Raw genomic sequence first — 17,460 nt, forward strand, 5'->3', positions numbered from 1 at the left:
AGGTATTGGAATGATGTGGCCACAAACCAAGGAGTCCTGCCAGTCAGTGGAAAAGGAATAGGCAGGAACACTCTCCTCTGGAACCTACAGAGGGAATGTAGCCCTGATACATTCTGGCCTCTAGAACTGTAAGAGGATACATTTCTATTGTTTTAAGTTACTCAGTTTATGGCGATTTATTACAGCAGCAATAAGAAACTAATAACATAGTTTCTTCCCCACCCCAGAGTCCAGCATGTTTCAGCAAGAACCCAGAAAGGGACTGGGAAAGATGGTGATGGCTAGACAAGAAGACTGAATAGTCCTCAAGTACTGGGCCATCTTCACAGACATTCTTTTCCTCAGTGGGTCTCAATGGAACCCAGTTGGGAGTCTGGGGCTCACAATCAATCCCCAATTCCCAGGTTTAAGCCAATTGAACCCCTGAGCTTTTTCAGGGCTACCTGGGGCCATAGAAGGACAGAGAGAGCCTCTCAAATGGGGGAACTCAAGGCCGGGAGAGGGGCCAGGTCTAGACAAGGTGGGAATCTCTAATGTCTGGCTTCCTTCCTCCTGGGACCTGGAACTTCCTCCTGGCCCCTTCCATGGAGCGGCTGGAGGAGGTGTTCAGGGTTCACTGGGTGTGTGCCTTGCGGAAGAAACCCTGAGCCCCAGACCAATGAGAACCCCAGAGGGGTAAGACGGGTCATTTCCTCTCTGGTTATCTGCGCCCTTCCTTGGGGCTTGCAAACCACAGCCCTTGGGAGCCTTTGATCAGAGGAGGATCTGGGAGAGACCTGAAGATGGTGAGTCTGGCGGGGGGAGTGGGGGGCAGACACCCGCTATGTGTGTGGTCTCCCTTCTTGGTGCCATCTGCTCCCTTTTTCCTTCCTCCTCCTCCCAGTCTCTGACCTCTCCCCTTCTCGCCTCACCTTCCTCTCCCCCTCCGGGGCTGGGAAGCAGCTAAGGAGTAAGACTGTCAAGGGGTTGTAAGGCTGGTGATTAGCTTTGACTTTTCCTTTCTGTTAAACAATCCCAAATAGTTTGAAAATTTTGTTTCTACACATTTTATTATTCACTCATGATTTTTTAAAATTAAAATGTTTTCATTCCTTTCTCTGCTCAGCTGATGCTGAGATCCATATTTAGTTTTATAAGCTAATTCCTGTGTTTTTTTGGCTCATGAGATTTTTTTTTTGTCATGGAAATGTAGGAGTGGAATATTAATACATTTCAGTTTAGTTCTGTAATGTCAGAAATATTTTTTTAATTAAAAGATGGACTAGAGCTTTTTCTTTGTGAATACTACTAATTTTTTTTTTTTAAAGTCCCAAATCCTTAAAGGGTATTCAGTGAAAGGACTGTCCCTGCCCAGAGACTCAGATTCCTTGTAGCTCTGGTTCCTTGTAACCAGAAACATGGTGGGGTGGGATTAGGGCAGCAGTTTGTGGCTAACACTTCTGGAAACAGTCCATGACAGTGTAGGGAGTAAGGAGTATTTTGACATGGAGATCATACTGGAACTAGGTTCAAATCCTGCCTGTCTTGTGTAAGAGCTGAAGAGTCTCGTCTGTCTGAGCCTCCTTCTCCTTGTCACTAAGATGGGGATAGTCACCCTACAGAGAGAAATTTGTATTCTAGGGTCATGGAGAGAGTTCACTGAGATAATACCCGGGAAACTCTCTCAGCAGTGCCTGGCATACAGCTGGTGCTCAATGCCGGTAATGTGTTTATCCTTTCTACCTTACAAAGAGAAGTCTTTTTTACACGATATCCTACATCTCGCTTTTTTTTCTTACGTGAATAACTTATAATATTATTGACAACCTTCACCTGCATGTCAGGCTAGGCACTTGACATTTACAAACTTCAGCTTAATCTCTGAGAAAGATACTGTTCTATCCTGGTGTGTTTCAGGGAAATTCCCTTTTTATCAGCTGTGTGATATGCCAGTGAGAGTTCCCATTGCTTATCAGTGGAAATTTAGGCTGTTTGTAATTAGAAAATTCCCTGGTGGTCCAGGAACTAAGATTCAGTACTTTCGTTGTCACAGGTCTGAGTTTGATCCCCAGTCAGGGAGATAAGATCCCACAGGCTGGGCAGCCAAAAAAATAAGCAAACTCTAAAACACCAGAATTATATCTTTGGATTCATGTCTGGGTTTTCAGAATTGCAAACGCTGAATCTAAGATACAGACAATTTTTATTTTAACAGATATTGCCCAAACCTGTACCAATTTATATTCCTCATTTTCAGAGCAGGAGAGTATTTACTTGTCTAGACACCCATCTGCAGGTTTAGATGGAACTATTTTTGTTTTTGCCAACCTGAAAGGTAGTTCATCGTATCCTGAAAGGATCCAGAGGTCTGTCTTTTTCACATGGTTTTTAAAATGCAAATGCCTGTGTTTCTTCGTGCTCAGGGATGTTGAGTCTCAAAGACTGGGCAGATTCAAGAAGATGAGTCGAGATGCTCACCCCCACCCTCGTATCCCAGTTTCTGAGGATGCTTTAGTGGTTTTATGTGGTTCTGTGGGTGGATTGTTTAAAGACATTGTGTCCATGTAGAAATGGGGAGAGGGATGTTCCGGAAAAAAAAGCAGACCGTGCCTTCTGTGTATTTCCTAGCCCTGACAGCATTCCTGAGTCTATTATTTCCACCATAAAGAAGGGGACAGTTGGCAGGACGTTCCCTGCCCTGAAGATGGCAAGATGGAAGCCCCACGAGGGAGGGAAGGGGTGTGTTGCCCCGCTTAAGTCTCCTACTTTTCTTCCTCCTATGGGCATCACTCCCATCTTTGCTGGCCTGAGTCCCTGCCCCAGCCTCCTCTCTGGTCCTCTTGCCTCTATCTCACCTCCCCACAGCAGCCAGAGGAGACTTTCTAAACAAGAACTCTCATCTAGTCCCTCTGTGACTCAAAGACCATCTGTGGCTCCCCATTACCCCAGGATAAAATACATCGCCTTTAACATGATATCCGTGGCTCCTCCAACCTCGTCCTGGCTACCTGCCAGCCACGCTGATGTTCTTTCACCTTCTGGTGTGTGACATCCTCCCGGCTACCTTGTCACCCTTTGCCTTGAAGGCACGCCCCTCACTCCCACCACACCTGAGACCTGGTAACCTCTCAGAGAAGGTTCTACGGTTGGACTGTCTGAAGGTCTCTCCTACCTCTGCCACTTGCTAACAGCGAGCACCTGGAAAGGTCTCTTAAGCTGTCTGTAGCCTCAGTTTTCTCATCTGCAAAATGGGTTTTGCAATGGCAAAAAAAGAAGAGCTGATACATGAAAAGGACTTAGAACTTGGTGATTCTGATTGCTTTTCTCCTAAGCATCTTCTCCTTAGCCCTGTTCTCCTCTGATCCATTCATGAGTCCTCACACTCACCACCCTAGAGCAAACCACCATCATCCCGCACCACAGCTGGACAATCCCAATCGCCTCTCCTTCTCAGCTTCTGATCTGGCCCTTTCTCCACACAGTAGGCAAGGGCTCTTAACATGAGCCTGTGATCTTAGGAAAAAAAGAGAACCCCGCCTTTGGGCTTGTTGTAGCGTAAACACTGTGGTTAGAGAATTAACGAACTAACACCTAGGAAGCACTTAGGAATCGTTTAGGAGCCCCAGACCACTGGTGTCTGAGACACAGCCACCAGCCACATGTGGCTGGTGAAACTTAATTAAAATGACAGCAAAGTTTAAGTTCAGTTCCCAGACACATCTGCCGCGTGTCACAAACTCCCTGGCTGCAGGTGACTGGCGGCTACCATCCTGGATGGCACACCTCTGGGACATTCCCATCAGCGCAGAAATTTCGTTTGGACCATGTTGCAGTGTTGTTTTGTTGTTTTTCTTTTTTTAACTTCTACTTAGTTCTTTGTTGTTGCTTAGTGGCTAAGTCGTGTCTGACTTTTTTTGCGACCTCATGGACTGTAGCCCTCCAGGCTCCTCCGTCCATAGGATTTCCCAGGCAAGGATACTGGAGTGGGTCGTGTGGGGTTGTGGCTTGATTTTTCCAACACCCTTCTCCTGATACCCCAACCAGGCTGGATTCTCTGTAGAACACGCTCAGTTCCCATCCCTGGTGATTAATTTCCCTCTCGCAGGAGACCATAACCTCTCCAAGGACAGGTGCCAGGTATGTCAGGAGCCCCAATCTCTAGGATGTTAACATTTATGAGATGAAGAAATACGCTTAGACTCTTTCCTAGACTCCTAGAATGGCACTTGGGTGTGTGCCCAGGTGCCAAGTCGTGTCCCACTCTTTGAGACTCCATGGACTGTACCCTGCCAGGCTCCTCTGTTCGTGGGATTCCGCAGGCAAGAATACTGGAGTGGGTTGCCATTTCCTTCTCCAGGGGATCTTTCTGACCCATGGAGCAAACGTGCATCTCCAGCTTGGCAGGTGGATTCTTTACTGCTGAGCCACCGGGGAAGCCCCTTCTAGAATGGTAGAACCACAAATTCTTTTGTAGAGGCTATATAATATCCATTTCTGGGGAGAAGGGAATGGGTGGTATATTCACTGATATGGCTCTACATACCAGAAGAACAAAAGCATATATGATGAGGGACTTCCCTGGCAATCCAGTGGCTAAGATTCTGTGCTTCCAATGCAGTGGATACAGGTTCGATGCCTGGTCGGGTAACTAGGATCCCACATGCCTCTTAGTGGGGGCCAACCCTGCCCCCTGCCCCCCAGAAAGTATACCAACCTCCTGCTTCCCTTCCCCTGGGGCAACCACTGTTCCAGATTTCTTTTGCCTGCTTCTGGAGCTAGTCTGTACAGACACTCAGGAGAGATAAATCGACAGAGATAGAGACAGAGGGGAAGTGGTGAGGAAGGGAGAGGGGGTTGGGAGAGAGAGAAAAACAGAGAGGAAGAATGACTCCTCTTTGGTAGGTAGTGTTGCTTCACACACTGTTCTCGCTTGTCCTGTTTCACCCTAGATCTTGGAGTTCTTTCCACACCCACCCGTAGGTAGACTTCCGCATTCTTCTGCTGGTTGCATAGAATTGTTTTGCCTGGATGTGCCACTGTTATTGAGCCAGTCGCCTCTTGCGTGGATGCTTCAGCTGTTTCCCTTCTTTATAGAGATACTGACATGGCTAAACTTTGCAAGCCATTTACAGCAGGAGGATCCTAAAAACCGCAGAGCGTTAGAATCAGCATCTTTTTTCCTGCCCTCGTGAAGTCAGTGAGAGGGAAGGGCTGTGTGAGCTCATCCCAGGTGAGGATCTTGTCAGCTGATGTGAGGGGTAATGGTGAGCGTGGGAGCAGGGAGTGGGGAGGTGCCCCTTCTGGGGTCTGGATTATTCTGCAGCATAGTCTAGAGCTTGTGAAACGAGCAGAGATCGAAGTTAGTTTTGTGTTATCATGTCCGCGGTGGACACTTAAAACATTTAACCACCCGCTACAGTGCAGGGTCCCCCTGGGCAGGATCTGGGGCCTCTTGCCATGCCCAGCATTGACCCTTTAGTGATCTGAGCTTGGGGGGTCCCAGAGTAGAAAAAGGGAGGTCAGGGTGCTGGAGGTGAGGATGGTCAGGTGGGTGACTCAGGGCAGAGTCTCTTTATCAGTGGAAATAAAGCAACCATTTTAACTTTTTGGAAACATCTTCACACTTACAGAAAAAATTACAAGAATAATATAGGGAACTTCCATACTCTCTTGACCTAGATTCTCCAGGTTTGCTCTATCTATCTGTCCCTTCTATTGATTAATCTATCATCTACCACTTTTTTTTTTTTCCTGAACCAATTGAGAGGAAGTCGCAGGCATCCTTTGCTCCTAAATATCTCAGGGTCTCCTTCTCAAAAACAAAGACATTCATTTACATGAGTACAGTGATCAATGTCAGGGAGTTTAACATTTGATGCAATACTGTGATCTAGTCCATAGATCAAGTTAAAACTTGCTCCGTGGTCCGAATAATGCCCTTCAGAGTGAATTTGTCTTTCCTGCTCCAGTCTGTGGCACAGGATGTCACATCACATCTGGGTGTCCTGGTCTTTTAGTCCCCACTCGTCTGGAACAGTCCCTTGGCCCTTCCTTGTCTTTAGGACACTGGCATTTTCATTTTAATCGACCAAAATGCCACAAAACTTATACTTCACCGTTTTGAAGTGCACCATTCGGTGGCACTGAGCGCATTCAGTGCTGCCCCATCACTGCGTGCGGCTAAGTTGCTTCAGTCGTGTCCGACTCTTTGTGACCCTGTGGACCATAGCCCACCAGGCTCCTCTGGCCATAGGATTCTCCAGGCAGGAATACTGGAGTGGGTTGCCATGCCCTCCTCTAGGAGATCTTCCTGACCCAGGGATCGAACTCAAGTCTCCTGCCTTGCAGGCAGATTCTTTATCATGGAGCCACTGGGGAAGCCCTGTCCCCAACACCACCTTTATCGATTTCCAGAAACTATTCATCACCCTCCAAAGAAACCCTGCACCCACTAAGCACTCTCTCCCTGCTCCTGCTCTCCTAGCTCCTGGCTGGTACAAGCACATCTCCCATCCCTACGGATTTGCCTGTTTTAGACATGTTATACAAATGGAACCATATAGTATGATTCTGACTTCTTTCACTCAGCATAATGTTTACAAGCTTCATCCACATTGTAGCGTGTGTCAATACTTCATCCCTTCTTATGGCTGAATAATATTCCACTACATAGATATACCATACCCAGTTCATCCACTCATCAGTTGACACCAACCTTTCCCCTTTGAATAATTTGATCTCCGCTATGGCCGTACCAGCAAATATGCTGGACCATCAGCCTGGCTGATTTGGTTGACCTTAAGGAAACATAAAGGAACTAGAAATTAAAAAGAATGGTTCAGAGAAAGAGCTGAGCTCTCCAATAATTGTAAGATCAATGGGAAATAAGAACATTGCCATTTCTTATCTCCCTACTGTGTACCAAGCACCTTGCCAGGTTCTTGAACATTTTTCATCTTATTTAATCTATGAGCTGGGTGTTTAGTGGGTCAAAACCTCAGCCTGCAAATTCAAGTACCTTAAAAATCCAGCTCTGAATATTTCTGTAACAGTGATCTGTGTTTTTCTCTGCCTCCTTTCCCTGGACTGGTGACAAAATCACCTTCAGGGATGGGCTCCAGGGACCACGGAGTTTGCCCCTTGGGTGTCCTTGGAGGCCCCCTTCCAACTTCTGGAACTGCCCAAGGGCAGCCTCTCTGGGTTTGCATACCAATCTAAAGAAAGTTGAATTCCCGTCTACATGACTGGAACAGGCTACTTCATCTTCTGGTGCCTCTGTTTCCTTGTCAATAAAATGGGCATATTCATAGGACCTCCTTGTAGGGTCATGGTCGGGACTGAAAGAGCTAATGCTGTACTTAAACATAGTAGACGCTCGATAAACACTGGCTGCCTTAGCGTGATCACTCCCCGTCCTGCATGGGGATTTTTCTTCTGCCTGTGTTTGGTGCCTCCGGGTTATTGTTTTGCGTCCAAGGCTGTTTCTCATTCAGCTGCTGCTCTTTTCTCTCTTTGGAGGGGGATATGACACTTCCTGGCAAGAAAGTACTCAAGACTCTGTTCTTTATTTTATTATGGAAAATATTAAACACACAAAAGCAGAGAGAATGAAGTTGTGAATGGCCAACGTACTCATGACCCAGCACCCACAGTTATCAACACTTTCCCATTCTTAGTCATCCTTGGTCCTCTCTCCTTCCCTCCTCTCTTCCTTTTTTTTTTTTTTTCCTGAAAATTTTAAAGCAAACCCCCAAACATCCTATTTCACCTGCTATGTGAAACCTCTGGGAGAAGGCAATGGCACCCCACTCCAGTACTCTTGCCTGGAAAATCCCATGGATGGAGTAGCCTGGTAGGCTGCAGTCCATGGGGTCGCGAAGAGTCGAACATGACTGAGCGACTTCACTTTCACTTTTCGCTTTCAGGCATTGGAGAAGGAAATGGCAACCCACTCCAGTGTTCTTGCCTGGAGAGTCCCGGGGACAGGGGAGCCTGGTGGGCTGCCGTCTCAGGGGTCGCACAGAGTTGGACGCGACTGAAGTGACTTAGCAGCAGTGGCAGCATGTGAAACCTCTATCAGAAACTGTCTTCTACCACTTTTTGAAAACATAAATACAATATCCTATCACCCTCAATAGAATAAGCAATGGTTCCTTACTGTTGTTGGATATCCAGTCTATTTTAAAATCTCCCAGATGTCTCCAAAATATCTTATTTTCCATACGACTATTCCAATCAGGATCCAGCCTTGGTCTCCATATTATCTTTGGTATCTACTTCTTTAATCTCTCTCTCTCTCCTTTTAAAATTTTTACTACAGTATAGTGGGCTTCCCGGGTGGCTCAGTGGTAAAGAATCCACGTGCCACAAGACAGACACAAGAGATGTGGGTTCGATCGCTGGGTCGAGAAGATCCCCAGAAGGAGAAAATGGCAACCCACTCCAGTATTCTTTTTTGTTGTATGTGATTAACAGGTCTTTTACTGCTAGTAAACTAGAGCAAACAATCGGAATAGTACATAGGCAGTATTCAGTACACACAATAATAGATACAGGAATTCAAAACCTATATAAAACAAAACACTGGAGAAAAAAAATTGTACAGCTTAAGAGAGACAGTGGGAAACGTCCTCTCCCTCCTTTGATTGCAGCTTGTACTCTGTACCCAGCAGACCGAAATAATACAGACTCTTTAGGACTGATTGTATTTAAGAGGGATTAAACACATTTTCTAAAATTCTTGCAATGACAAATAAGTGACCCTTTCTCTGGTAAAGCAGACCTTCAAGGGCGGAACGTGGGGATTATGAAACCGACTAGTATTTCGTAACCATTTAAAATCATTTCTCGTTTTCCCAACACTGCTTTCACAACAGAAGCGTTTGACACTTGCACAATATTAATTACTTTGTTATATATGGAAGCCTGTGGTCGGCTGATTATACAATGGGGCTGCGAACAACCAGTGGTACTTTTCTGATGTCAGAAGAGTACGTAAAACTGAAACATCACCAAAAGTGCATAAAATACTCGTCCACATCAACAGCGAACTACGCTAAAAATATAATCAGGAAAAAAATACAATTGCTAAAAAGGGGTTTAGAGCGGAGCCACTGTCTACCAGTGGCTTCAAATGGCAATTAGTGTTCATAGCAAGTCTGGATGACTTTACAAGACCCTCTACAATAATGCACCCTTTTAACATGTACATTACACAGGCTGCAATTTCACAAAGAGGTGCTCATGTCGTTACTAAATGAGACACTTTTAACCCTCACGTCGGCTTTGTCACCAGTTGGAATTATCACCTTACCACTCCAGTAATCTTGCCTGGAGAACCCCAGGGACAGAGGAACCTGGTGGGCTACAGTCCATGGGGTTGCAAAGGAGTCCGACACGACTAAGTGACCAAACAACAATAAACAGTTGATTTACAATGCTGTGTTAGTTTCTGCAGTATGGCAAAATATATCAGTTATATACACATATATTTCACTCTTTTCTTAGATTCTTTTCCCAAATAGGTCATTACAGAATATTGAGATGCATTCCCTGTGCTCTACAGTAGGTCCTTATTCAGTTCAGTTCAGTTCAGTCGCTCAGTCGTGTCTGACTCTTTGCGACCCCATGAATCGCAGCACGCCAGGCCTCCCTGTCCAGCTCCATCTCCCGGAGTTCACTCAAACTCACGTCCTTCGAGCCAGTGATGCCATCCAGCCATCTCATCCTCTGTCGTCCTCTTCTCCTCCTGCCCCCAACCCCTCCCAGCATCAGAGTCTTTTCCAATGAGTCAACTCTTTGCATGAGGTGGCCAAAGTACTGGAGTTTCAGCTTCAGCATCATTCCTTCCAAAGAAACCCAGGGCTGATCTCCTTTAGATTGGACTGGTTGGATCTCCTTGCAGTCCAAGGGACTCTCAAGAGTCTTCTCCAACACCACAGTTGAAAAGCATCAGTTCTTTGGCACTCAGCTTTCTTCACAGTCCAACTCTCGCATCCATACATGACCACTGGAAAAACCATAGCCTTGACTAGACGGACCTTTGTTGGCAAAGTAATGTCTCTGCTTTTCAATATGCTATCTAGGTTGGTCATAACTTTTTATCTATAAATCTCTTCTAATCCATGACACTTTCTGCTCCATTTTTTTTCCTCTTCCTATTTTAAAAATGCCATTTATTTGTGAGAGAAACAATACCATTTGTCCTGTAGAGTTTCCTAAGCTCTGATTGGTCTGGTTTTGTCCTTGTGGTGTTATTTATCATGTTCCTCTCTCAACTGCTTTTCCTGTAAACTGGTAGTTTTAGATCTAAGACCTTGATTAGATTCACATTCTTTCTTTTTTTTTTTTTTTTGGCAAAAACTACTACTTTTTTTTTTGGCAAAAAAAACTCCGTGGTGGTTTAGTTGCTAAGTCGTGTCTGACTCTTCTGACACCACGGGCTGTAGCCCACAGGCTCCTCCGTCCATGGGATTTCCCAGGCAAGAGTACTGGAGTGGGTTGCCATTTCCTTCTCCAGGGGATCTTCCTGCCCCAGGAATCAAACCCGAGTCTACCATACTGCAGGCAGATTCTTTACTGAGTGAACTATGAGGGAAGCCCTGGTGCTTGTATCGTCGTTTTTCCGCATCACATCAGAACAGATATCTACTCGTCTCTCTTGTCCGAGTGCTGAGGTTGATGGGAGGGTTTGCCATGCCAGCACCGATTTATTGTAAGGTTCCTGTCTGTTTTTTACATGATGGTTTTATTAGATGTTGTTGTTCATCATCCAGATCCATATTTCCTTAAGTTTATTTCATTCCTTCTGCAGGAATTATTTTTAGAGTCTTCTCTAAAGAAGGACCTCCCACATTGACTCTTTATTTCTCTGAAATAATACTCTGTACAGAAACGGCAGGATAAGAGCTTGATTCATTCCCTTTTCAGAATAAAAATGTGACCAATGACTTACTTGATTTTATTATCATTATGAACTCAGAGATCTTTATTATTAATATATATTTTATTCCATCAGTTATTATTATTATTAAATACTCAAATTGTTCCATCTTCCAGCTAGTGTCCTTCATAGCTCAGTTGGTAAAGAATCTGCCTGCAATGCAGGAGACCCCAGTTGGATTCCTGGGTTGGGAAGATCCACTGGAGAAGGGATAGGCTACCCATGCCAATGATCTTGGGCTTCCCTTGTGGCTCAGCTGGTAAAGAATCTGCCTGCAATGCAGGAGACCTGGGATCCCTTCCCATTTGGGCAGCCCTTCTCCATGGCTATCCCATGGAGAAGGGAAAGGCTATCCACTCCAGTATTCTTGCCTGGAGAATCCCAGGGACAGAGGAGCCTAGTGGGCTGCCATCTATGGGGTCACAAAGAGTCGGACACGACTGAGTGACTTTCACTTTCACTTTCTGACTAGTGTGGGCTCTTTCAGGCTCTCTCTCTCTCTCTTTTTGCCACACCATGTGACATGTGGGATCTTAATTCCCTGACCAGGGATCGAACCTGCACCAGCTGCATTGGAAGGTAGAATCTCAACCACTGGACCATCAGGGACATTTTGATATGTCCCTATTATTACTTAAAAAGTTTCTTACTTTCTAGTGTGAGATGTTCTGGCCTCATCTTGGATATTTTCTGTCCCAGGATAGGAACCAACTTTTCTCCAAGGAGCCCCAGTTCTTCTGACTTGCTGTTGTTCAGTTGCTAAGTCCTGTCTGACCCCATGGACTGCAGCGTGCCAGGCTTCCCTCTCCTTCACTATCTCCTGGAGTTGCTCAAACTCATGTCCATCGAGTCAGTGATGCCATCCAATCATCTCATCCTCTGTTGCCCCCTTCTCCTTCTGCCCTCCATCTTTCCCAACATTAGGATCTTTTCCAATGAGTCGGCTCTTCCCATCAGGTGGCCAAAGTATTAGAGCTTTAGCATCAGTTCTTTCAATGAACATTCAGGGTTGATTTCCTTTAGGCTTGACTGGTTTGATCTCCTTGCTGCCCAAGGACTCTCAAGAGTCTTCTCCAGCACCACAGTTTGAAAGCATCAATTCTTCGGTGTTCAGCCTTTTCTATGGTCCAACTCTTGACTATGCTTAAAATCCTGCATTGCTTGATATGTTTGCATGACAGCGTCAACCTGCAAACCACCCCCAGCTGGGAATGAAAACTGTGGGCTCATCTGAAGATCCCTCTTTTGTAACAAGGCAGGTTCATAACAAACGACTGCAGCAGATTGCCTTTATTTAAAATTCCAATTTTTTTCCACTGTGGAATTTTTTTGGAGAGGCATTAATTTTGATTCTTTAAAATATTGCCTTAAGATATTATGTATCTTCACTTCTGTACACCTGAAATTAACACATGGTAAATCAACTATACTCCAGTAAAAATTAAAAAAAAAAATTTAAGTAACAGTTCAAGACTTGGGCTATCAATTTTGGAATTACGTGCATGTGATTATTAGTTCATTCTCCTCAAAGTATTTTTAAAATTATTTATTTATTTTTGGCGGTGCTGGGTTTTCATTGCTGCCTATGGGTTTTCTCTAATTGGGGCGAGCAGGGGCTACTCTCTTAATTGCGGTGGGGGAGCTTCTCATTGCATGGCTTCTCTTACTGCTGAGTGGGGGCTCTAGAGCACACAGGCTTCAGTAGCTGTGGCTCTCGGGCTTAGTTGCTCCATGGCATGTGAGATCTTCCTGGACCAGGGATCGAACCCATGTCCTCTGCATTGGCAGGCGGATTCTTAACCATGGGACCACCAGGGAAGTCCGGTTTTCAACATTTGAATCAGGGGTGTGACACCCAGCTGGCTATCAGCCTTCAGCATCCTTGTTTCCCCAGGAGAAACCTGAGGCTTAAAGAAATGGCGTGATGGGCTTTGAGTGACGTGCGTGACGGGCAAGCTCCTTGCTACCTGCCACTCACACTGTCCCCGCCTCTCTGATTCCACCCAGGACTCCATGGCTCTCAGCACCCCGGACTACTCTGATTATGACAAATGGACCTTGAACCCCGATGTCTTGGTGGATGCCTCTTCCCCCACCCACAGACTGCGTGTCCCAGATGTGATCGCCCTGGTGATCTTCGCGGCTGTCTTCCTGATCGGGGTGCCCGGCAATGCCATGGTGGTCTGGGTGACAGGGTCTGAGGTCAAGAGGACCGTCAACGCCATCTGGTTTCTCAACCTAGCGGTGGCTGACTTCCTCTCCTGCCTGGCACTGCCCATCTTGTTTACATCCATCATCCAGCACAGCCACTGGTCCTTTGGTGACGCTGCATGTCGAATCCTGCCCTCTCTCATCCTTCTCAACATGTATGCCAGCATCTTACTCCTGGCCACCATCAGCGCCGACCGCTTCCTGCTGGTGTTCAATCCCGTCTGGTGCCAGAACTACCGAGGGGCCCGCGTGGCCTGGGTGGCCTGTGCCGTGGCCTGGGGCTTGGCTCTGCTGCTGACCATACCGTCCTTTATGTTCCGTCAGGTCCACGTAGAGCACTTCCCACCCAAGACGACGTGTGTTGTTGCATACAGTAGGGACCATAAATATGCGGAGAAGGCCGTGGCCATCGTCCGGCTGACCGTTGGCTTCCTGGGGCCGCTGGTCACGCTTGCAATCTGTTACACCTTCCTCCTGCTTCGGGCGTGGAGCCGCACTGCCACGCGCTCCGCCAAGACACTCAAGGTGGTGGTGGCCGTGGTGACCAGCTTCTTTGTCTTCTGGCTGCCCTACCAGGTGACGGGGATGATGCTGGCCTTTTTCGATGCGCACGGGGACAGCTTCAAACTTGTGTCCAGTCTAGATGCCCTGTGCGTCTCCCTAGCTTATATCAACTGCTGCATTAACCCCATCATTTACGTGTTCGCCGCCCAGGGCTTTCACGCCCGGTTCCTGAAGACCCTTCCCGCCAGGGTCCGGGGCGTGTTGACTGAAGAGTCGGTGCGCAGGGAGAGCAAGTCCCAGACGCTCTCCACGGTGGATACCCCGGCCCTGAAGAGCCAGGCGGTGTAAAGGGAGGCCTTTCTGAGCACCAGCTTTCCAGGGCTCCGCCAAACTTCTGGTCCATTCACTTTGCTTTTTGAAACTCAGCCCAGGACAAGGTGGGCGGTGGTGGTTGAATGAATTTGCCACCTTTTCCTTCCATCTTTCTTGGACTCGTCCTGCTTCTTCTAGGCGAACCCAATTTTATCGTTCTTCATTTTCCAAGGTTGATAAGTTCTTCTAGGACCGCCCCCCCCCACCCCCCACCACAACCTTTCCATCCAAGGACTCTGGAAAACAAACAGCAACCAACATACGTGAAACCCTCCCACAAAATAAGACGTTCCTGTGCAAAGCGTGTGAAGATATCAGATACCAGAACAAACAGAAACACTCAAACTTTGAACAACAAAAAAAAAAGAATTCTGTATTTATTTTATGGAGAGTTGACCAAAAAAAAAGTCTCTCTATATAAAACTGGAATCTCAAAAGTTATTGTTGTTTAGGACAAAGCAAAAATCCATGGACTGAGCTTCACTGGTGGCTCAGTGGTAAAGAATCTGCCTGCCAATGCAGGGGACAGGAGTTCGATTCCTGGTCGGGGGTGGGGAGATCCCATGAGCCTTGGGACATCTAAGCCCACGTGCCACAACTATTGAGCTGGAGCGCCTAGAGCCTGTGCTCCACAAGAGAAGCCTCTGCACCAGAACAAGAGAGTAGCCCCTGCTCGCCGCACCTGGAGAAAGTCCACGCAGCAAGGAAGACCCAGCACAGCCATAAATAACAAACTAAAGAAATAAAAAAAAATTTTTTTAATTCGTGTACCAATCTCAGCTTTGGAGAGTGAGTTGGTTTAAAGAGAAACAGTAAGGGCCTTCCCTGATGGTCTTGTGGTTAAGACTCCATGTTTCCACTGCAGGGGGTGTGGGTTCCATTTGGGGTCAGGGAACTAACATCGGACATGCTGTGTGATGTGGCAAAAAAAAAAAAAAGAGAAAAGCAGTAAGTTGGTACATTATTTCACTAGGTTAAAAAAAAAAAGAGTGTTAAGTAAAAAGATGTGATGTGGTTATGGAGAAAAGCAACGAACGCAGAAGGTACCCAGGGTTGGGAAACACGGGTTGGGTCCCTGCAGCGGGTGGAGTCCCAGGGGAATTTGCTCTTTTGGGTTGTCAATTGATGTTTTGTTTGCCCTGAAAAAGAAAACTAACTGTTTCATCTTGACCTCGTTTAGCGTCTCATGAGGTTGGGTTGTAAGTGATAATACGAAAGTGATCCTGTGCATCTTTGACCTGTCTCCTGTAACAGGAACATCTTTCAAAATGGCATTACAATATCACAACCGAGATGTTGACATGGATATGGCCAAGGTGCTGGACATTTTTGTAGCTGCCAAGTCCCTCGTGACATTCTTTTCTAGCACCTCCACTGCCCACTACCCTCCCCAGCTTAGTCCCCAAGCCCTGGCAACCACGGATCCTCTCTCTATCTCTGTCATTTGACACTTTCAAGAATATTGTATTGATGGACTCATATAGCATGTAACCTGTGGACTTTTAAATAGCTGGTATGCACCAGCTGAAAAATGAAAATAAAGAATAAGTGTAGAAATGTGTTGTTTATAATCGACCTGGAAATATTCCTACTTGGTTGCGTGTGTGTGTGCATCTGCATCGGCTGGAAATAGTATACAGACAGCACTGTCCAACAGAAATGTGATATGAGCCACAGAAGTGTAAAATTTTCCAGTAGATACATGAAGACATTTAAAAATAGTAAAATAAATAAAAATAATAGCAATATATTTAATGTTGTTGTTCAGTAGCTAAGTCGTGTCTGACTCTTTGCAACCACATGAACTGCAGAACACCAGGCCTCCCTGTCCATCACCAACTCCCGGAGGTTACTCAAACTCATGTCCATTGAGTCAGTGATGCCATCCAACCATCTCATCCTCTGTCTCCCCCTTCTCCTGCCCTCAATCTTTCCCAGTATCAGGGTCTATTCCGATGAGCTGGCTCTTTGCATCAGGTGGCCAAAGTACTGGAGCTTCAACTTCAGCATCTGTCGTTCCAATGACTATTCAGAGTTGATTTCCTTTAGGATTGACTGGCTTGATCTCCTTGCTCTCCAATAATGTAATGCAATTATATGTTAAACTAACAACACGGATATGAATGCTATATTAATTATATTATAATAATTTATTACATATCACATGATATATGAATATAAACATATTGTGTAAACGTATTATATAATAATGTTTACAACTACATGATATATAATTATATAACATAAACCACATAATACTATATTAATGTATATATGTATGAATATATTATATTAACAATAATAATAATACAGTAACAATATATTATAGTAACAATGCTATTAATAATTTATGTTGCTATATATAATATATATAATAATAATATAGTCAATAATATATTTTGCTTAACTCAATATTTTTATTTCAGCATATAATCAGTGTGAAAAATTATTACTAAGATCTTTTACATTTTACATTCTTTTTTACGCTGAAGTATAGCTAATTTACAATGTTATGTTAGTTTAAAGTGAACAGCAAAGTGATTCAGTTATACATACATATGTATACATTCTTTTCAGGTTCTTTTCCATTATAGGTTGTTACATGGTGATGAGTAGCATTCCCTGTGCTATACAGTAGGCCCTCGTTGTTTACCTGTTTTATATATAGTACTCTTGCCTGGAAACTCCCATGGGCGGAGGAGCCTGGTGGGCTGCAGTCCATGGGATCGCTAAGAGTCGGACACGACTGAGCGACTTCACTTTCACTTTTCACTTTCATGCATTGGAGAAGGAAATGGCAACCCACTCCAGTGTTCTTTCCTGGAGAATCCCAGGGACGGGGGAGCCTGGTGGGCTGCCGTCTATGGGGTCGCACAGAGTCGGACACGACTGAAGCGGCAGCAGCAGCAGCAGTGTGCATATGTTCAGAGCTTCCCACATGGCGCAGTGGTAAAGAATCTACCTGCCAATTCAGGAGACACAGATGTGGGTTTGATCCCTGGGTTGGGAAGATCCCTCGGAGCAGGAAAATGGCAACTTGCTTCAGTATTCTTGCCTGGAAAACTCCATGGACGGAAGAGCCTGGTGAGCTATAGTCCGTGGGGTGGCAAAGAGTTGGACACGACTACGTATGCACTCATGTGTATATGTTAATCCCAAACTCCTACTTTATCTCTCTCCTCTGTGCCCTGCTATCCTTTTTGGTAACCATAAATTTGTTTTCTATGCCTGTGAGTCTACTTTTGTTTTGTAAATAAGTTCGTTTGTATGACTTTTGTTGGTTCCGCATGTAAGTGCTGTCAAATGATACTTGTATTTCTCTCTCTGATTGACTTCACTTGGTAGGATCATCTCTAGGTCCATCCACGTTGCTGCAAATGGCTTTATTTCATTCTTTTTTATGATTGAGTAATATCCCAATGTATGTATTTATATACCACATATTCTTTATC

The 17,460-nt window shown here is 45.4% G+C and overlaps 1 protein-coding gene across 1 annotated transcript; it reads left to right on the forward strand.

Annotated features, from left to right (window-relative positions):
- The first annotated feature begins 601 nt into the window (after positions 1–601).
- Positions 602–15,742, forward strand: C5AR1 (complement C5a receptor 1). Its single transcript, XM_055553224.1, has 2 exons — positions 602–785; positions 12,929–15,742. Exons 1-2 carry the CDS (start codon positions 783–785, stop codon positions 13,982–13,984), a joined length of 1,059 nt encoding a protein of 352 aa, XP_055409199.1. The 5' UTR covers positions 602–782; the 3' UTR covers positions 13,985–15,742.
- The last annotated feature ends 1,718 nt before the right edge of the window (positions 15,743–17,460 follow it).

The sequence above is a fragment of the Bubalus kerabau genome, chromosome 17, assembly GCF_029407905.1.
Source record: "Bubalus kerabau isolate K-KA32 ecotype Philippines breed swamp buffalo chromosome 17, PCC_UOA_SB_1v2, whole genome shotgun sequence".
In the NCBI taxonomy this organism is placed as follows: domain Eukaryota; kingdom Metazoa; phylum Chordata; class Mammalia; order Artiodactyla; family Bovidae; genus Bubalus; species Bubalus kerabau.